The sequence below is a fragment of the Leptonychotes weddellii genome, chromosome 1 (genome assembly GCF_054177405.1).
Source record: "Leptonychotes weddellii isolate Sample4059 chromosome 1, ASM5417740v2, whole genome shotgun sequence".
NCBI lineage: Eukaryota > Metazoa > Chordata > Mammalia > Carnivora > Phocidae > Leptonychotes > Leptonychotes weddellii.
Window position 1 is genome coordinate 149,224,633 of NC_138369.1, and position 21,368 is coordinate 149,246,000.

At 37.8% G+C, this 21,368-nt stretch overlaps 1 protein-coding gene across 2 annotated transcripts; it reads right to left on the reverse strand.

The window, feature by feature from the left end:
• Positions 1-6: 6 nt before the first annotated feature.
• Positions 7-16,140, reverse strand: PCNP (PEST proteolytic signal containing nuclear protein). Of its 2 annotated transcripts, none has more exons than XM_006729567.3 (5): positions 16,014-16,140; positions 9,605-9,819; positions 6,465-6,539; positions 1,342-1,397; positions 7-197 (listed from the first exon to the last, which is right to left on the reverse strand). In XM_006729567.3, the coding sequence occupies exons 1-5, from the start codon at positions 16,138-16,140 to the stop codon at positions 71-73; spliced, it is 600 nt and encodes a 199-aa protein (XP_006729630.2). In that variant the 3' UTR covers positions 7-70. The 2 variants fall into 2 exon arrangements, with proteins under 2 accessions (XP_006729630.2, XP_030879904.1); XM_031024044.2 differs by lacking the exon at positions 16,014-16,140 and adding an exon at positions 9,843-9,926 and having other exon boundaries at positions 9,605-9,767.
• Between the last annotated feature and the right edge of the window lie 5,228 nt (positions 16,141-21,368).

A 21,368-nucleotide genomic window follows, 5' to 3' on the forward strand; every position in this document is an offset into this window, starting at 1 on the left:
TTCTTTAAAAAAGGAAACTGTTCCTTTTAACTTTACACCCACCCCACACCCCAATTTCAAAACACATCATTTAATTGTCTTGGTCATGGACATTTCCAAGATGAGATTTTATATTTCGCTCCCATAGCTTCTGGTTATCAGAAAAACCATGCTTTCCTTTATTGAAGGAGTTTGGTCCTGCTGATGTTGGTGTATCCCTGTGTTAAAAGACAGGAAATTTATTTAAAAGTTACATAAAGCCTTTCGGGCCATGTTTTTAACTCATTCAAAACATATTTGTTTAGTACCTATTATGGACAAGGGCTAAGTATCACAAGCCCCTAGAGAGTTTTTAAAAAATACCCTTTCTATATAAGACCCAGTCCTAAAATTCCAGATTCAGTAGGTCTGAGGAGAGACCAGCATGTTTAACAAACACCTAAGGTGATTCTGACATATAGCTAAGGGTGGCAACTACAACTGTGTTTAGAACTGTTGCTTGAAACGCTTTAACAGGGTCATGAAATCAACTGATGGCTTGCCATCAGCATCTATAAAAAATGAAATAGAAGAAAAACATGAAGATATATTACACACAGAAAGGTTCAGTGTCATTGTGGATTTGTTTCAGTTTTACATCTTTTACGTTTTTAAACATATAAACAACAAACAAACTGGGTGTTTAGACAAGGTTATAAGATCAGATGTGTTTCCTACTTTAGGTCCCAGTATGTAAGGAAAGCGGGCAGGCAGTCACCGGGACTGTTCCTATTTGAACCCTAGACTCCAAGTCTGATATAGATGCTTGCATATGGACTTAGTTCTCTGGGAGTTTATAATTTGGTAGAAATGGGGACAAACTATGGGTTGATTTAAATCCGAACTTCCTTACTAGCCTCTAAGTTATCTTAAATACAAGAAAATGTGCATTACGTTAACTTGATATGTTATTTCCATGACAACAGAAACATGGAGGAAAATTAAAATACTTGTCTAATTTTGGTATTTGGCATCTTAATTAGGAAAAAATGACATGTACAATCAAGATTAAATGGTGAGAATAATATGACAGGTGAATGAGTGAAAGCCTTTTCTTTTTTATACTGAAAAAACTTAAATTTTAAATCAGAAACATTTCTCATAGCTATCTGAAGAAAATACAGATTACATGTATCTGAAAAGAAATATCCTTAAAATTACTTTTTTTTCATAAGATACTCAATTTCTCTTACCAGGAGAGAAAATAAGATCACTGATAGCTCACAAAACAAAATTGTTTTGCCCAAATATGCAAGAAAAGCCCAAACAATAAAGATCATTTTAAAAGATCATTCTCTACAATCTTTATAAAAAAATATATACCTTCCAATATTCTTCATCCTCATCTTTGCTTCTGGAGGCATTTCCTCTGGCTCACTCTGAAGGAAAAAAAAAAAAGCAAACAGAGATGTGTTACATGTTTATTAAATTCACTTGATTACTAATAATACTAAATTTTGTATCTAAGTCTTCTAGCACTTTCAATACTACAAATCTTGGTAAAAGGAGAAAAGTATTTATCTTAACTACATTTTAAAAAGAAACACATAGATCTTCAAGTGTGCTGACTTTGCATAAAGAAAAAAATCTGATAAAAACCTGACATTCTAAAACCCAAACCATTTGTTTACTATGTAGTACACACTGTGCTAAATGCTTTAATATGCACTCTCTTTTAAAATCCTAACAATCCTCAGGGCACCTGGGTGGCTCAGTTGGTTGAGCATCCACCTGACTCTTGGTTTCAGTTTGGGTATGATCTCAGGGTGGTGGAATCAAGCCCTGAGCTGGGTTCCATGCTGGGGTGGGGTGGGGGGGAGAGGGGGGAGTTGGCTTGGGATTCTCTTCCTCTGCCCCTTCCTCGACTCTCTCTCAAATAAATAAATCTTTAAAAGATAAACAAAATAACCCTAACAATCCTGCTAGGTAGGTATAATTATCATCATTTGCATTTTAAAGGTGAGGTAAATAAGGTTAATTTGTCTAAAGTTAAAAAGCTAATGAACAGCAAAACAGCTAGATGCCAAAGCAAAGATTCTTAACAACTTTATGGTATTGCTCCTTCTAAAAATGTCTCCTTTACTAAAAAGGTATCTTTAAAGTTCATTCTTTCTATACTTCTAAAGATGTTGAAAAGATATGTGATAAGTTAAATTCTTTTTAGATCTGTTTTTATGTATGAATGTTGCTGGTGAGATAATTTTTTTATTTTTAAGTAGGCTCCACAACTGACATGGGGCTTTAACTCATGACCCCAAGACCAAGAATCACATGCATGGTCTACCAACTGAGCCAGCCAGGAGCCCCTAAATATTCTTTTTTAAAAGAGTGTCCTTAAGGGCGCCTGGGTGGCTCAGTTGGTTAAGCGACTGCCTTCGGCTCAGGTCATGATCCTGGAGTCCCTGGATCGAGTCCCGCATCGGGCTCCCTGCTCGGCGGGGAGTCTGCTTCTCCCTCTGACCCTCCCCCCTCTCATTCTCTCTCTCTCAAATAAATAAATAAAATCTTAAAAAAAAAAAAAAAAGAGTGTCCTTAAGATCTAGACTAAAGGAGTTTCTCCTGGTCAAATCTGAGATAATTTGAGCATTATTGCCTACTGAATAAAGAATCCATGAGGTGCTCCTGGGTGGCTCAGTCATTAGGCGTCTGCCTTGGGCTCAGGTCCTGGTATCGAGTCCCACATCGGGCTCCAGTCCCACATCGGGCTCCCTGCTCAGTGGGAATCCTGCTTCTCCCTTTCCCACCCCCCCTGCTTGTGTTCCCTCTCTCGCTGTGTCTCTGTCAAATAAATAAGTAAAATCTTAAAAAAAAAAAAAGAATCCATGAGCCTACACTTATATAAATAAGGGAAAGCTCTTCCTTACAGGAAGAGACAATAAATATAAAAGAGATAAAACAATGAGAAAAATCACCACTTGGCAAACATTTATAAAAATTGATTCTGGCAGGAATCATCAATGGATGCTGACACTCATGGGAGTGTTTAAAAAATTATATATTTTCATGTATTCTTTTTTTTATTAAAGATTTTATTTTTAAGTAACCTCTACACCCAACTTGGAGCTCAAACTTATGACCCCGAGATCAAGAGTCCCATGTTCTACTGACTGAGCCAGCGAGACGCCCCATAAATTTTAATTTTTTAATTTTATTTAAAAAAAATTTTTTATTCTATTAAGATTTATATTTTTATTTTATTGTTATGTTAATCACCATACATCATATCATTAGTTTTTGATGTAGTGTTCCATGATTCATTGTTTGTGTATATCACCCAGTGCTCCATGCAGAACGTGCCCTCTTTAATACCCATCACTAGGCTAACCCATCCCCCCACCCCCCTCCCCTCTAGAAACCTCAGTTTGTTTCTCAGAGTCCATAGTCTCTCATGGTTCATCTTATTTTTTTTTTTATTTTAAGGAGGCTCCACACCCAACACGGAGCTTGAACTCACAATCCTGAGATCAAGAGTCACGTGCTCTACCGACTGAGCCAGCCAGGAGCCCCCATGTATTCTTAAAGCATATCCCCAAAAATAAATTTTAATTACAAAAGGTAAAACAGTAATTTGGAAAGTACAGACATCTGGCAGACATCACTTTAACCAAATGATCAAGGTTAACACTGTCAGTAATGGGACATACTGACAACATGTGCTCCCTGATATGATAACATTAAGAACTTGGCATCACCTCTGCGGTATTCCTGCCAAAATAAGTTAATATGAATCTAATCATGAGGAAACATCACACAAATTCAATCTAAGGAATATTTTACAAAATAACTGGCCTGAACTCTTCAAAAATGTTAATGCCATAAAACAGAAAGAACCAAGAATTGTCCAAATTAAAGGAGACTAAGGAGATCTATATTTTTAATATAGATATATTAATATATCTTTATAAATATAAATTTATATAGATTTAATATATCTAATTAGATATTATATATTAGATACTATATATTAATACAGATATAACACTATCTCTATAATATAGATACTATATCTATATTAATATAGATATATAGATATAAATTTATATAGATATAAATATATTTTTAGTTTTCAAATATATTTTTAAATTTCAAAATTAATTAAATGGATGCCCTCATTGTCCAACATGCTTTAGGCTCAGATATATATCCAAGGTTACTTAACTATGTTCTGCAGGAAAAAGAAAAACCAGATGAAGATTTTAGATGCACACATTCTTTTATCTAAGAGACAAATTAAAGTTTATATCCTTTACCATCAACTTGCTAATTTCTCCATTCGCAAAACAGGAATAACTACATCACACGATTCAGAGGAATATATGAAGGATAAAATAAAGTTACGTGAAAAGATATCCAAACTGTTAGGCATTCAAAGTAAGCCAGTACTATCACGTAGCTTACCATTTCCAGCCTCTCTACTTTTGCACATGTTGTTCCCTTCTTCCTATACTGTCCTTCCCTCATACATTCTGTACATACCAAAAAGCTACCTAAAGGGGCGCCTGGGTGGCTCAGTTGTTAAGCATCTGCCTTCGGCTCAGGTCATGATCTCAGGGTCCTGGGATCGAGCCCAGCATCAGGCTCCCTGCTCAACGGGAAGCCTGCTTCTCCCTCTCCCACTCCCTCTGCTTGTGTTCCTGCTCTTGCTATCTATCAAATAAATAAATAAAATCTTTAAAAAAAAAAAAAAAGCTACCTAAACTCGTAAGAATCATGACAAAACATTAAATATTATTAAATTAGTACTTTTCAAACTTTTTTTGAGGGGGTGAAATACTTTTTTCCTCAAAAAAATCTTATTTGGGTCCCTAAGTATCAAACAAATTAAAGAACAGCTACAAATGAAAAGGGGGCAGGAAACCAGAGCCCTGCTTGTTAGGGATCACCTAACACCACAGTAACTCCTGAGACATTTCCACAGAACCCCAGAACTCTGAGAAGTAGTTTAAAAATATATGATTTAAACTAAGCCTTCATTTTACAGCTGAAAAACTAAGGCTCCAAAACGGTAAAGTGACTTATTCACAGGCTTTCTACTGGTTAGTAACTAGACAAGAAAGGAAAAGAATCCAGGTCTTCCCATTGCCAGTCCAGTGGTCGTGGTCTTTCCATGCTGCTGCATCTAGTTACTTGGCCTCTCTTCCTTCCCTGAATTTCCACACCACTTTATGTCTTCAGATACTTTTCTTATTTTGTACTATTTTATGCCCTGCTAGGCTGAATTCCTAGAGGAACATGTCTGATTTATCTTTGTAATCTCACTGTGCCTAGCATGTAGAAATCACCCCAATGTGTACGATGAGTAAGTCCAAAGAATACAGTGATAACCACAGTAATTCTTTACCTATTGATTTGGGCTCCAAATATTCCATATTCATCCTTGCTCAAACTTCTCTACAAAAATCTCCAGTCCAGTCAAATGCAGCTCCTAAGTATTTACTACTCTTCTAACTCTTAGCTTATAAAAGTATTCCTCGGTTTGTCAAAACACTGCCTAATGTTTCGGTATCCAACTCCTATTTCTTCTCTATATATTCTTCCCAATCACTTCAGCCCACAGTATGCTCCTCTGAATGTATAATTCTTAACCATACTGTTTTGGGAGCAATTACTCATGTACCCTGTTAATACTTGTTATACAATGGGGTCACATTTTAAGTGGGGGTTAGTTTCTAAAGTCAGAGACCAAAGAAAAAAATCAGTCAAAATAATGCTTAAAATTCCATATCATATGTTATTCATAAGCATAAGAGAGGGGCACTGTGAGAGGCATGAGGATACTAAGACTGCCTTATGCCTAAGGCATAAGGAAACTAAGAGAACAGCAGATAAGTAATGCTCACTCTGGAACACGTGCTTACTGAATAGACTTCTGGCAGAATCACCTGCACTATTTGCTATTCCTCATGGGGATACCAAAAGAAAGCATTACAGCTGCCTTTTTGAAGTTGCATGCATGCACGATGTCTCATCACTGAAGACTCCAACTATAAAATTATTAGACAGCAGCATTAAATTTTTCTTTTTTTGGACCCTACATATTTCCTAGCACATATGTGTATTATTACTGTTCATAATAAGCATCTGTTTATCTGATTCTTTTTTTTTTTTAAGTAGGCTCCATGCCCAGTATGGGGCTCAAACTCATGACTGTGAAATCAAGACCTGAGCCGAGATCAAGAGTCACTTAACCAACTGAGCCACCCAGAAGCCCCTGTTGATTTGATTCTTAAGTTCATTGCTCCCAAAGGCAATATTTTAAATAATCCTACAACCAAATAAAATAAATAGAAATATCCAGATTTTGCAGGCATCACACACACACAAAAAACTATTCAGAATTACAAAAATTCTCTAGTACCATTAGTACAACCTACAATTGCCACTAACATCTTCCTTTAAGAACTAACTGGTTAAAGTAAAATAAACAAAACTAGGTGTTGACTTACATCTTCATCTTCATTAAAAGCTGCTGCTACTGAAAGGGTTTTTGGAGCAAGCGTTGGAACAGTTTCTTTAGGCTTCTGAAGAAGAAACACATTAAAAAGTATCACATAATGTTTATACAGGCTTGTTTAATGATATAAATAACATCTTCAAAGACTTGATTTTATGTTTTCATAGAAACATATAGTAAGGAACTCAGAACAAACTTTAAAAAAATCCATTTTTTCTTTTTAAAAATGTGGTTATGAACGGGTAGCTTTAACTTTATTAATTATATGTCCATTTGTTTTCATCCTGTAAAACATTTTCTAGTCAGGATATACAGTATCATGTAGCTAACAGGCATCTGGAAAAGGTAAAAGAAAATGATTAGTACTACTTTCCCACAGTAACAAAAAATGAAGTGCAGTGTGCCTTGAGAAAGAACATAAAAGACACTAAGACTCATCTCTCTAGTGGGTAGCTTTCTGACCTGTAGCCTGTAAACATGCTTCTCTTCTATCTAATCTAAGTTTCTGAGGTCAGTTGTCCTCACTATCTTCATACTCTCACCATCCATTTTGTCGATTATCCACTGCAATCTGGCTTCCTCCCTCATTCCCCCATGGCTCCTCACTCACCTAGAATCGGGTAACCTTGGTTCTATAGGGTCACCAATAACCAGTGTGCCGCCTTTGACTCTAATCACCAGCTATTTTTTGAAACACTCCTACCTGGACTTCTCTGACAATGCTTTTTAGATGCTATTCTAATTCTCTGATCTTTTGTTCCGTTTCCCCGTTTCCCCCGCCAAATGACAGACACCCAAGAATCTATCTTTAGGGATCTTTCCTTTCCTTCTCTGTACTTCCCCAGTCAACTCCATTCACTCCCATAGTTTTAACTACCAAATCCAATGGCTGCCCCAAACAGGATGTCATATGCCGACTAGTTAGCTCCACTCAGAGACCCAATGGGTACTTTAATTCACAGTGTTCTAAGTACCCAAGCCAGAAAACTTTTTCCTCAACTTGCATTCTATTGTAAAGTCTTGTTGCTTAAATCTCTATCTAATAGACCTACATCTCCCTCTGCATTCCCATCAACTACCGACACCTAAGGCCCCTTAGCATTACTTGCCTCAGCTACTGTTAGAAATACCATCCCCCCACCTTTCAGTGTTTATTCCCTCTAATCCCCTATAATGGTACCAGAGTGATATGTCTAAAATACAAATCTGTTTAAAAGTTTCCATACAACAGTTCCATAGCTCTGCTAGAACCTAAAGAATAAAACCAAACTATATTATGTAAGTCCTTTATGATTCCGTTCTATGGTCTCATCTGGGGGGCTTTCTATCCCTACATTTGCATACCACTTTCCAACTACAAACAATTTCTTGAATGGCTTCACATCTAAACTGCTTTTGCCCAAAATTCTTTTTATCTGAGATGCCCTTTGCCTCCTGTCTACATTTAAGGCCAACTCAAACATCACCTCATCAGTGAAATCTTCTCTGATCTACTGAAACAAAAGGAACCACCCTTTCTTCTACAACACAAACACTTTTTATAAATGTTTGCTTTTGAAGGAATAAAAAAATGTTAATTTGGAGATTATCCATAGAGACTCTAGAAATATCCTTTACTCTCTTAAAGATGTCAGGTGTCTGATGTTGTACATACAGCATATGACACAAGTAAGTGCCTGTTGATCAACTACTTTTTCAATCATATAATCAAAAGCAATAGTTTCAACTATTTTTTGTTATCTTAAAACTCACTTCCCCAAGATGACTGTGTTTATACTAAAGTTTACTTTATAAAAACAGGTTTTTGTTTTCCAAAGATTAAAAGTTTTATTGACTAGGCATTTTCAAACAAAACCCTCCCATCTAAAATGATCAGCAATTACTAAATCATGTTAATGATTTAGAAAAAATAGGGATTTAGATATCTAGTTTAGGAGTGTGCTGACCCCAGTAAAATCTATTATCAAGAATAACATCTATATGGAAGTGTACATGAGAATACATGTTTAATGACTATCAAAAAAATCCCACAAATATTTATGCAGTTGGTCTATGCAACTTTATTTAAAAAAAGGATTGAACAGAAAGAATCAGCTCAAATAGGAAGAAAAGTCATGAAGTAATGAAGTTACAAGCTGAATGTCTTTTGTCCAGAATGAATTTTTTAAAGAAAGAAAGAAAAAGGCAAAACAACATTAGGGTAGGAGTAGGGGTTCTGAGAAATCGTAGCTCTTTTAAAACTAGAGTGTAACTCAAACACACCGACTCTAATGGGAACCTGATTCATATCATATTTTTGAGATCTTTGAATGAACATCTAATGCAAAAATAAAGCTCTATGCATCTGGCAAATGAGCATTAATTTTCACAGAACAGATATGAATAAACAACTTAGGCAATAATCCTAATAATTCTAGGATTATTCTCCTTACACAAGAATGTAACTATTTTCTAAAGCTAAGAGTAATACACTACCTAACATTTTTTTCTTAAAGATCTATGTGGTTGAAACATATGAAACATATGAAATTGTCACTTTTGTAGGTCAGAAATAGTCAAATCTAGGAACTTCATATGTTTCAATCTAATATTTTAAAACTTTCCAGATACTCCATGGTTAATAATTAAATTAATTCAAGGTTTATATTTACAACAAGGGCTCAAAAGTTGATCTGTCATAGGATATACAGGACTCAATGTCCATTTATAGCTCCGAAGTAATCAGGAAGCAGTTATCAAGTAATACCTTACTAGTACTGATTTCTAGAGATATTATTTTTAATATTACTGGAATTAAAAGGTAAGAAAAATAAACTGAAATTCTTCCTGAAAATATTTTTCAGAGGTTTTTGTTCTACTTGGAAAAAATTCTAAGCTGTTACTTTATAAATCATATATATTCCTTGTAATAGTTGCTCCTTCTCATATTCCAAACCTTTTAAAAAAGTTTTCTTGAGTTATAATTTTTCCACACCATTCCTGAATGCAGAGCTGGTAACGTCTTAAATACTTACGTGTAAGTTCACGCACTAATGTACTTTTTTAGACTGAATAACCCCCTAATAGCAGGTTCCTGAAACAAAAATTCTTAAGTCCCATTATGAACATCATACAGGTAAAATAACAACTCACACTTGATCCAAGTTTGATGGATATGGCTGAGGCTTTCTTTGTCGTCTGACTACCTATGGCAAATCCAAACTTGGAGATCTTTGTAGGCTTTGTTGGGAGGTCTGCAGCTTCTTCTTCAGCTGATCGCTTCTCAGCGCTGCGACTGGAACTTTCCCCTCCATTACTGGAAGAAACAGTCTTAGTTTTCACAGGTTTTTCTGCTTCTTCTTCAGGTCCTGGTGAAGTCGAAACAACTTACCAAGATGAGCTATTTTTACTGAGCAGATTGATGGGAGCAGCAACCTCAAAAAGCATCGTTATAAGGAAGATACCTCTGCAGTTGTCACCTACTGACCCAACAGTCTCCTCCACTGTTTGTTAGAGTATACAGCAGGAACTGAGATTGTGTGGCAGTAGAAGAGGCTCCCATGAATTAACTAGCATAAAATACAGAGCAATTTAAAATTATAAACATAGAGTTCACAAAATCTAAGACCCTTCAACTAAACACTATTATAAAAGTTATATAATAATCTAGTCATTTGTGGGATTTTGCTTTTTAGAAATTAAGGTCTATAAAGTCTTCTACACAAACTAGTGGGTGAGCAATTGGTCACATCACAGAACAATACATTTGAATAATAAATTCTGACATTCTTCAATTATGTAGTACTAGTTATACAAAAAGTACCTAGTTATGAATGGTCTATTATTACCAGAACTACAACATTAATACAGCCTGGAGTAAGTTTCTTGAGTGATGTATTCCTCACGTACCTCTCACACAATTTTTAGAGTTGAAATGGAAACTGAAGGAAGACATCAAGTCATTCCCTCTTATGTAATTTAATTCTACTCTGAAAGCTTGATTATCACCTATTTTAACAATCATACTTAGGTTTACACACTACTTTTTCTCATGAAAGAAAGACAAGCTAATTATAATTTCCAATAGAAGCCATACATATGTAGATTTGGAATGTAAGATGGCTTTCAGTAATTTTGCTTGTATTTGTATTAATCCATGACAAAATAAGTTTGCATCTTGAGTATCTTTGGTCCTTTAGAGGAGAAGGCTATTTAAGAGCATACTGAATGGTAAGATAGAAGAAGTCTGGTTGATTAAAAATTTTATTTTCTTTCCCCAATTCACCCTATAGAATGTTTTCTGCTACACTAAACAGTTCATTTATGAAGAGAAAATAGGCTCTAAGCAATAGCCCTGACAACAAGTTAACAGGACAAACAACTAGAATGGGGGAAAAGTGGAAAATCAAACACAAATAGATGGACAAGTAACAGATTAAAAAATCCAGAGGCTACAGCTCTCAATCTATATAATTTTGGAAGGATGAGGTCTCTAGATTAATAAGCACTTTGAACAGAACATTTGATTTTGTTTAGAGGAAAGATAACAGGAACTCTTTATTCCCTTTGGACAAGGAGTGAAAGTTGTAATAACAATGTAGGGGAATTAAGCAGGACTAGGCTTTGGTATTTCCTCAGGAGACAAAGATAGCACTGGAATGGTTGCTGGAGGTGCCATTTACTTATTTAGATATGAAATTACAAAAGCACCTAAAGAATGTAAGATCAATATTTAATAGCTGAAATACAGAAATCAATTTAGAATTTCTAGGGGCACCTGGGTGGCTCAGTCGGTTAAGCGTTTGCCTTCAGCTCAGGTCATGATCTCAGGATCCTGGGATAGAGTCCCACATTGGGCTCCCCATTCAGCGGGGAGTCTGCTTCTCCCTCTCTCTCAGCCCCCCAACCCCCTATCCTCTCTCTCTCAAATAAACAAATAAAATCTTTAAAAAATTAATTTAGAATTTCTTAAAAAAAAAAAACAACAGTATTATGCCAACATTAGTTTTTTCAAAGCCTAAGTTTAGAACTAAAAGCATTACTCTAAATTTTATTTAAAGATTTTATTTATTTATCTGACAGAGAGATAACACAAACAGGGGGAGTGGGAGAGGGAGAAGCAGGCTTCTGGCCAACCAGGGAGCCCAATGCGGGGCTCGATCCCAGGACTCTGGGACCACGACCTGAGCCAAAGGCAGACACTTAACGATGGAGCCACCCAGGTACCTCCTAAATTTTATTCTGCATTCTATTTATAGCTTTAATCAAGTATGAGTTTTACTGTAGAACCTAAACAATGATAACTATTTCTTTGTGACTGACTAAAATTGAAAACACAGTCTCTATATATGGGAACATATAGAAACATATAGAAAATGCACTGGGCTTACATAAAGAAACAATCTATACACTAAGGCACAAGTTTTGTGCAAACACAAACTCCGAAAAACATCAAAACAAATAGCATAAAGAACATTTAATCTTGACTGCAGTATTCTCTGCTCTTTGAACTGTGACCCAAGAGCTATACATAATTAGTCAAGATTTCCAGTTCTTTAAAAAAACCCTATCTTTTCTTAATTCTAGGTCTCCTTTTACCCAGAAAATAATTCTGGAACAAAGAATCTAGAAAAACTACAGGGTGCCTGGGTGGCTCAGTCAGTTAAGCGTCTGCCTTCGGCTCAGCTCATGATCCCAGGGTCCTGGGATCGAGCCCTCCATCGGGCTCCCTGCTCCGTGGGGAGTCTGCTTCTCCTTCTCCCTCTGCCCTGCTGCTCCTCCTACTTGTGCTTGCTCTGTGTCAAACAAATAAAAATAAAATCTTAAAAAAAAAAAAAAGAATCTAGAAAAGCTAAAGCATAAGTATAAAACAAAGTGAAAAACATAAATCTTACTATAATATTAATACCATTAAGTGTGACAGCTGGCTGAACTAGTATGTGATAATATATGGAACACAATACTACCTGTCCAATCCCATGATACTATAGGGAAAATACCTATGGACACTACTGTAGAAAAGGTAGCATGAACAGGGGAGTTGGGAAAACTACCACTAATTAAGTAATCAACTAATTAATGTGAAATCAAAATTCAATTTTATTCACATATGCTTTCTTGTCACCTTAAGAGGCAATCTATTAAGACCACCCACATCTCAGGTCCACAATGGAGATGGAACGTATTATGTCTAGCAGGTCATTTCTAAACATGACTGATTCCAGGGATGCCTGGGTGGCTCAGTCGGTTAAGCGTCTGCCTTCAGCTGAGGTCATGATCCCAGCGTCCTGGGATCCAGTCCCACACTGGGCTCCTTGCTCAATGGGGAGCCTGCTTCCCCCCTGCCTGCCCCCTCCCCCTGCTTGTGCTCTGTCCCTCTCTGACAAATAAATAAAATCTTAAAAAAAAATAATAAAAAAACAAACATGACTGATTCCAAATCCAGCAAATTATTTTTGGACATAGTAAATAACTGTCTGGCTGTGCTCAACTCTTAAGTTTGTTGTTTTCTTTTCTTTTTAAAGCATTTATAGATACTCAACAGCTTTAGAAAATATCCACTCTTCAGTGAAAAGATGGGGGAAAAGGAGTGAAAAAAAGATGGGTGTAGTATTAGTACTCATTACTTAGCCTTAAATGGCTCAATGTGTCACATAGATTGCAGCTTTTATTTTTTTAGGTAATCCTCCTCTAATAATTATGTAGTAAAATATACAAAACATTTAGGAAATAAAGCAAATGGAATAAGCAATGAAAATGGAAAAGTGTGACAGCCAAATCTATATTATTATCAATGTGACTGTACAAGTCTATATATAGTTCATTAGAAGAGAAAATTATTTCAACCTAATGTGAACTTTGAAATAGATCATTAAATATAAACATCAATTTCTATGTCCAATGAGGTGTTTTTCTTTAAATACAACATGTACTACACTTTAGCATTTGGGGGCTTTTAATCAAGAACTCCTGTTTTCTATTTATTTAATAGGATCTTTGTATTTTGGGCCACGGAAAACAAAAATTTTAGATGACCATGGATTAGCAATGTGAAAATTTTTAGCAACATAATTTATATTTAATTTATTTTTATTTTTTAACATAATTTGTATTTTAAAGAATGAGTAAATATGTGATCAGTTTTCTAAAAATAAAATCACAATTGATAGCAAAACATTAATATAATTATATAAAAGTACTAGATTCTTTATCAAGGAATATTTTAATAAAAGGGATTTTTATCTAGTTTGCATTCATTCTGAGCTAACAAGTGTGTAGTTCATGTGAAATCAAATTACACGTGGTACTGGCATTTTTTTTTTCTTTTCTATTGAGTAGCTGGAGAGGAAAGGTAGGTCTTGGAGAACAAAGTTACCTTACTATGAAAAAGAAGTACCTAATAAAGTTTAAGTCCATAAGGGTATATCCTTCATGACCCATTTGTATTCTGGTAGCTTCATCTGAAAAAAGGGCACATAGCTACCTCTCCAAAAGGACTGGTGTGCAGCTTAAATGAGAACATATTCAAGACCCTCCTAGTGGCTGGCAGAAGAAATGTCAATTTCATTAAAATAGTTATTAGATAGCTTAAAACAGCACAAGATGGCCATGATTATGATATGGACAGCTTTTTTCTAAGATTTCAGTTTCAAGGAGCCACAAAAATTTTGCCGAAGGGAGAATAAAAATCTGCCCAAAGCCTTATCCTTTGCATTCTCCTCCTCTTTAAGGTGAGAGCAAGTTCAAGTAAGTAGCTTCTCTTACTGACATGAATTCATTCATAGCTACTTAGAAAAAATTACACTTCCAACTACTGGACTCTTCAATAGGAGCTAAAAATCAGCTAGGTAAGCTCCTAAGACAAACTTGAGAGTGTTTCAAAACAGTGCCAACTTGCCACAAAATTAGCAAATTCAGCCAATCCACAGTATTAAATGTTTTAGCTATGATTTCTCTGTACAAATTAAAAATATCTGACATTCAAAAATGATTTCTATGCAACAGTACTATCTTCTTGTTAAGGCAGGCACATCCAAAGCAAATTATGGCAAAGTTATTAAGGGATAGTACTTAGTCTAAATCACCAACAAGGGTACCATAACTTTTGATATCAATCATCCAAGTTAATTTTATACTAACACTCCACATACAAAAACACGCTACAATAGAAACTTCAACATTCATACTACAGAGTTAATTATCCCTAACTGAAAGGGTGGTGGATAAATTACACAGTCTGGTTATGCTGACACTTAAGGTACATTTTGGCAACACATTAAACACATCTTTAATACTCTCAAGACACTTAAAAAGCTATTCTACAAAGTTAAAAGATAGTCTAAAAGCCAGTTAAGATTCTTCAGGTTGCGGATCTTTGTTTTTTCTCAAACTACTAATTTTTTATGTTATTTTACTCAGTAATTTCCAGAACGATTTTTAAGGGGAAAAAACATCCCTAATGAGATAGTACTATATGGTCTAAATTGCTGTTTAATTAACTGAATATTACGCTTTTCTCGGTTTTTGTTCCCAAGGCAATTCATATTAAACGTCATGTTAGTAAGGTCCTAATAATTGCCTTCATATGCTCTTAATCCTCGGTATTTTCTCAAACTAAATATTTTCAGGGATAAGATTTGAGGGAGTCAGAATAGAGAGTAATACTTAAAACGTTCTAAAGGTATTATGATCACCTCGCACGTGTTAAGTTACTTGCCTTGTTGCGACAAAGGGGGGTGGGGGCTTGAAGAGATGTTCCTTTACCTTCATGCACAAGGCCCAAATTTACAGGGGTGGAAGATACAGAATGGAGATAGCTGTAACCTGAGTTAGCATCATAACAAAATACAGGAAAAGTCACACTAGCCTATTAAGCCACCTAAATATCTGTCATGCAGTTAGCTGGCAACAGCCTAACTAAGAAAAAGCAGACACTTCAAAGGCAATCAAACCCTAACCCTAGACCCCGCAGCTTAAACCAGCGGGCAGGCAAAGGTATTCTTTCCCTCCACCTCGACCCATCCCGTTACAGGGTCGATTTTCGGCTTGAAAATAAGAGAAAAGGCCGGGATCGTCGAACTCCTCGGCGAAAAGGGAGAAGCAAACTAACTCCTAGGTGTAACTTAGAGGCCAACACCGTTGGAAACTCGGCCTGCGGCCAGTTCCTACAGCCACTGCTCGGTGACTCCCACTGTGTGTGTACGCGTGTTTTGTGATGTGTGTCTCCGGTGTGGCGCTAGCGGCTCCTGCACTGCCGCTCCTGGTCCCACCCCGAGTTCGGTCCCCCTTTCTGGTACCCATCTCCCCTCTCCTCGGAAGCAGGGCCTCCGGTGGGGCCAGCAGGTGACGGACAGTGGCCGGCTCTCCCCCGGCAAGGAAGCGATGTGGGCCCGGATCCCAGCGGGCCGCGCCGGGCGTGCCCGGGTCTCGTCTGGGCCCAGCACCTGGCCGGGTGAGCGCCAGATCCGCCCATTCTCGCTCCCATCCTACTCCCCCACCCCGGGGACCTCAAAGAAAGGCCCAGAGCATCCCACGCAGCCCGCGACGCTGGGGTTGTGTTCACCTCCGGCGGCTCCAGCTCGCTGCGGTTTCTCGGGCTTCTCCTCTCCCGCCTTCCCGTCCGCCATTTTCCCCGCCGCGGCCTCCCCTGCAGCCACGCCAAGGACGTCACGACCCCGCCCAACAACCATTGAGTTTCGGAGCTAGCTGGCGAGGCAGCAGCCTAGAGCGGCCCTGGAAAGTGAAAAGAGGCCTTTTTGGAAACGGAAGTGAATGTGACATCATCTGCGAGTCGCCTCTCAACGAAGGGCGGGGAAGGTTGGGCTGCGTGTCTATGGAAGACTGGTTAGGGACTTGACTGGAGCTTGCTTAGGTTTTCCTGGTCCGGAGAAGTGGGGGAGATATGGGAGCATCACTCTGCAAACGTTGGTGGAATCATGTAAGGTTTCTGCAGACCAGGGTGTGACTACACCTGAAGCGAGCCTGCTCTATTCATTCGGGTCTTCTGGATCACCTGTGCTTTCTTAAAAAAAAAAAAAGGAGGGCAGTGGGGTCTCCTGGCTGGCTCAGAAGAGCGTGGGACTGATCTCGGGCTCCTGAGTTCCAGCCCCATGTTGGGTGTAGAGATTATTTACATATATAAAACTTAAAAAAAAGTCCTAAAAACAAAACATAATATTTATGGGGCGCCCTCTTGTGTCAGACACCATCTTGTTTAATCCCTACAACAGTCCAATGCAGAATTACTCTCTTTTTAATTAGCTATGAGAATTGAGGCCAAACAGTAATTTGTCTAATGTCACGTAGCCAAATGGTAAAACTACTTTTTCTGTAGGTCGTAATTGTCATATCAACTTAAGTTACCTCGGTGGCCTGGGTGGCTCAGTCAGTTAAGCGTCTGTCTTTGGCTCAGTCATGACCCCAGGGTCTTGGGATCAAGTCCCACATCCAGCTCCTTGCTCAGCGGGGAACCTGCTTCTCCCTCTGTCTGCTGCTTCCCCTGCTTGTGTGCTCTCTCTCTGACAAAATCTTTTTAAAAAGAGAGAAGTTACCTCATTCAGTTAAGATTGCAGTCATTTCAACCTTACTTAGAAAACTTTAGTGAGGGCACCTGGGTGGCTCAGTCATTAAGCATCTGCCTTCGGCTCAGGTCATGGTCCCAGGGTCCTGGGATCAAGTCCCACATCGGGCTCCCTGCTCCGCGGAGATCCTGCTTCTCCCTCTTGGGCTCCTCCTGCTTGTGTTCCCTCTCTTGCTGTGTCTTTGTCAAATAAATAAATAAAATCTTTAAAAAAAAACAAAACTTTAGTGACTCCCTAGGGTTTGCAGAATGAGGTCCAAGTGTTACATTGGGCCCTAGCCTAACTTTCTAGACTCATCTTCCTTGTCTCCCTATATTTATACTATCCTCTTGCCATATGGGGTCAATTCCTTGCCTAGGGACCTGGAGTTTCTGGGTTTGCCCTATATTAAAAGTGTTAACAGAAATTAGTCTTAAGAAGGGGCACCTGGGTGGTTCAGTCAGTTGAACATCTACCTTCAGCCCAGGTCATGATTTCAGGTTCCTGGGATCCAACCCCGCATCAGGCTCCTTGCTCAGCGGGGAGCCTGCTTCTCCCTGTCTGCCACTTCCCCTGCTTGTGCACCCTCTCTCTCTCTCTCTCTCTGACAAATAAATAAATAAAATCTTAAAAAAATATATAAAAAAATAATTGTGCCTCCTCTAAAGGTGGTCATGGGGATCAAATGGCATTCAAATTAAGATATGCTGTAACCATTAAAACACATACCAAATTTTGAAGGCTTAGCATATAAAAAAATACGAATGTAAAATCTCATTAGTTTTTATACAGATTACACATTGAAGTGATAATCCTGTGGGCATATGGGTTAAATAAAATATATTAGTTTCATCTGCTTACTTATTTTTAATATGGCTACTGGGAATTTTAAAAGCATATGCTATTGAATAGCAGTGTGGGGAGGAAATGGAAACAGTAAGTTCTTAATACTTGCTTGAAGACTGGCTTAGATATTAAGAACTTAAAAATGGGTAATATAGTAGGGATAATAGTTAACAAGTAAAGACTTCTTCCTTTTAAAATTGTTTTAATAATTAAAATTTGGGAAGTTGGTAGCATGTTTGAAAAGAGCAAAAGGAGAGAGCTAGAAATGGTATTACATGAAAACATCTGCCTACTAGGTAAGAAGATAATTAGAACGTAGGCAACAAAAAATTACCTTCAGAGTGGAAGAATACTATAAATTATTGAGTGTTTGAGATAGAAGAGCCACTACTTCCTACTTAGTGACTGGGAAAGCAGACCATTTAGTTTGGAGAAGTTGAAGTATCTAGGTCTGTTAAATTCCAAATTCCAAAACATTTGGAAAATTAAAATTGTATGAGTTTAAACTGTGGATGAATTTGCCATTGTAATTTATCTGTGTAAGAGTCTTAGAAATCGGGGGCACCTGGGTGGCTGGATCGGTTATGTCCACCTTTGGATCGGGTCATGATCCTAGAATCCAAGGATTGAGCCTCGTATAGAGCTTCCTGCTCAGTGGGGAGTCTGCTTTCTCCCTCAGCCCCTCCCCCTCCCCATGCTTATGCTTTCTCTCTCTCTCTCTCAAAATCTTAAAAAAAAAAGAAAGAAATCAGTTACTGCTTAGCCATTTGGAAACAAAATGGTCTTTTTTTAATTAAAATTTTAAAATTCTAGTGTTACCTCAATGAAATACCTTAGCATACCATTGCAACAAAGAAATAAGAATATACTCCTCAAAAAGACAAATAACTTGCATATACTAGATTAGAAATTCCATACATTTTAGGGTGCCTGGGTGGCTCAATTGATTAGGCATCTGCCTTCAGCTCAGGTCATGATCCCATGGTCCTGGGATCGAGTCCCACTTTGGGCTCGTTGCTCAGTGGGGAGCCTGCTTCTCCCTCTGCTTGCCCCCCCTTCCTCCCCCCCATGCTCTCTCTCGCCATCTCTGTCAAATAAACAAATAAAATCTTAAAAAAAAATTCCATATATTTTGAACATAGCCTAAATTACATAACTAGTTAATATTTACTTAGCATTTATGGGCCAGACTCAATATTAAATGTTTTATATGAGTCAAAAACTATTTCTAATCTCCTTTTTATAGAGGAGGAAAACTGAAATTTCAAGAGATTAAGCAATTTAGGCGTCAGAGCCTATAGTGTAGCTGGAACCCAGGGAGTAGGGCTAGGACTTGGGAGATCAGTAAGCTGCCCTAGAAGCCTTGTTTGCCTCGCTCTAGGTGCCAGTCCTGCCAGGAAATCCTAAATCCTGTTCTTAAGTACTATGCTGTTTTATCTTCACTGTACCTCAAATGGCTCAAATAGTAGCACCTTGCCACTTAGCTGGGTCAAAGGTTGAAATTCATTCACATCACATTTATCATCAATTCTAAGTTTACACATCACTTTCTCAAGGCCCTTCCTAATCCCACTCATGAGTTTAGGTTAGGCATCCATTGTTTTTTCCATTGCACTTCATACTCGACTTATTATAGTGTATAATTTATAGGTTGAAAGCCGGGACTTTAAAGTCAGACAGATCTTTTGAATTCTGAGACTACACTTAAAGGCTGAATTTTGAGTAAATTTTCCTTATCTGTAAAAAAGGTACTATTAAGCAACTAAGTTATAGGTACTATAATTGTAGTTTAGTATAATATATATAATAATAGTATAATTGTTTAATTCATGTAAACTGCATATTGCTTGGCAGAGTACTTAGTAGTATTTGTTTGGTAAAAGATTAAATCCTGCTTTAAGAAATGTATTGGACTGCATCTCATGTTAATTTCCAGTTCAAAAATTAGGTAGAAGTAGTTGGCTATTCATCTCTATTTCCTATGTTTTCAAAAAATTTGAGAGTGCCGGTAGTCTACAATGAACATTTCCTAAAGTTCTTTTCTTAGGAAACAAGTACACATTTTCTCAGGTATAGTAGGACTTATTAGGTAGCAAGTGGCAGAAACCCAACTCAAACTGGCTTAGGCAAAAAAGGGGAATTTATTAGAGAAATTACCGGGGTATTACATGAGGTTCAAACAACCAATGAATGCTAAAGGCAAATCTATAGCTGTACCTCAGGGATAATTGGAAGCAGGGATTTAAACAGCTCCAAAAATTGGTCTTATTTTTATATGTAAGCTTCACTCCCTACTATATAGCCTGTCTTCCTTCGTAAAAAGGAAGGCCACCATCAATTCCAGGGCTTCCTGTCAAGTCCGCCATCAGATAGTGACACAGGTTTAGTTCTCACATCCAAAAATCCTAGAAAAGGGTTCTGACTAGCCTATCTCTAAGTTTGAATGAGGTGTTTCCTTGGGGATAATCAGCTGTGGCCAGGACAAGGTCTGTAAAAATATAGCAGCTTCCACTCAAGTCACATGGCTGGAGAAAAGTTTTTCCTAGAAAAGGAAAGCTGGGGCACCTAGGTGGCTCAGTTAAGCAGCTGACTTCAGCTCTGGTCATGATCTCAGGGTCCTGGGATGGAGCCCCTGATCCAGCTTCCCACTCAGCAGGGAGTCAGCTTGTCCCTCTGCCTCTGCCCCTCCCCCAGCTCATGCTCTTTGTCTCAAAAAAAAGGAAAGCTCTCTATACAATAGGTAAGTGCTGTATGTAACAGTCAAGTAAACCCCCCTTTTCTTCCTACAGTCATCAAGTAAACCCCCCTTTTTCTTCCTAAGAGGACACGAAATAAATTTCATCCCCCCAAACCCGTTTTTCATAATATAGGCAAATCCCATGACATGCCAAGGGATGTCTTAACCTTTTAACCAAAATTGAGTTAAACAATAAACTTCAGTGCCTATGACATGTCCAGCACTGTACCAAATGTTACTTTAATAAGTGAACCACGACCTGAAGTTTAGTCTTTTCTGTAAACAAAATCTTAAAAAAAAAAACATAATGAATGATGAACACTACATCAAAAACTAATGATGTAATGTATGGTGATTAACATAATAATAAAAGTAATAATTAAGAGAAAAAAACAATTTCTGATAAAAAGGTAGTTGTTGACATTGCTAAAAGAACATTTAAGAAGGAAAATGGAGGGCGCCTGGGCGGCTTGGTTGGTTAAGCTACTGACTTCGTCTCAGGTCATGATCCCAGGGTCCTAGGATCGAGTCGGGCTCCCTGCTCAGCGGGGAGCCTGCTTCTCCCTCTGCCTGCCACTCCCCCTGCTTGTGCTGACAAATAAATAAAATCTATAAAAAAAAAAAAAAAGGAAAATGGAGGGGTTCCTGGGTGGCTGTCAGTTAAGCCGGTGACTCTTGATTTCAGCTCAGGTCATGATCTCAGGGTCCTGGGATTGAGCCTCAGATCAGGGGCCTCTGCCCCCAGCGGGAAATCTGCTTGAGGATTCTTTCCCTC

Excerpts from the sequence above, each read along its gene's own strand:
- PCNP (XM_006729567.3), bottom strand. The coding sequence starts at position 16,140 with ATGGTTGTTGGGCGGGGTCGTGACGTCCTTGGCGTGGCTGCAGGGGAG. Across the intron at positions 6,540-9,604 it reads CCATCAAACTTGGATCAAGT|AAGCCTAAAGAAACTGTTCC; the intron begins GTGAGTTGTTAT and ends TTTCTTCTTCAG. Across the intron at positions 1,398-6,464 it reads CTTTTAATGAAGATGAAGAT|AGTGAGCCAGAGGAAATGCC; the intron begins GTAAGTCAACAC and ends TTTTTCCTTCAG.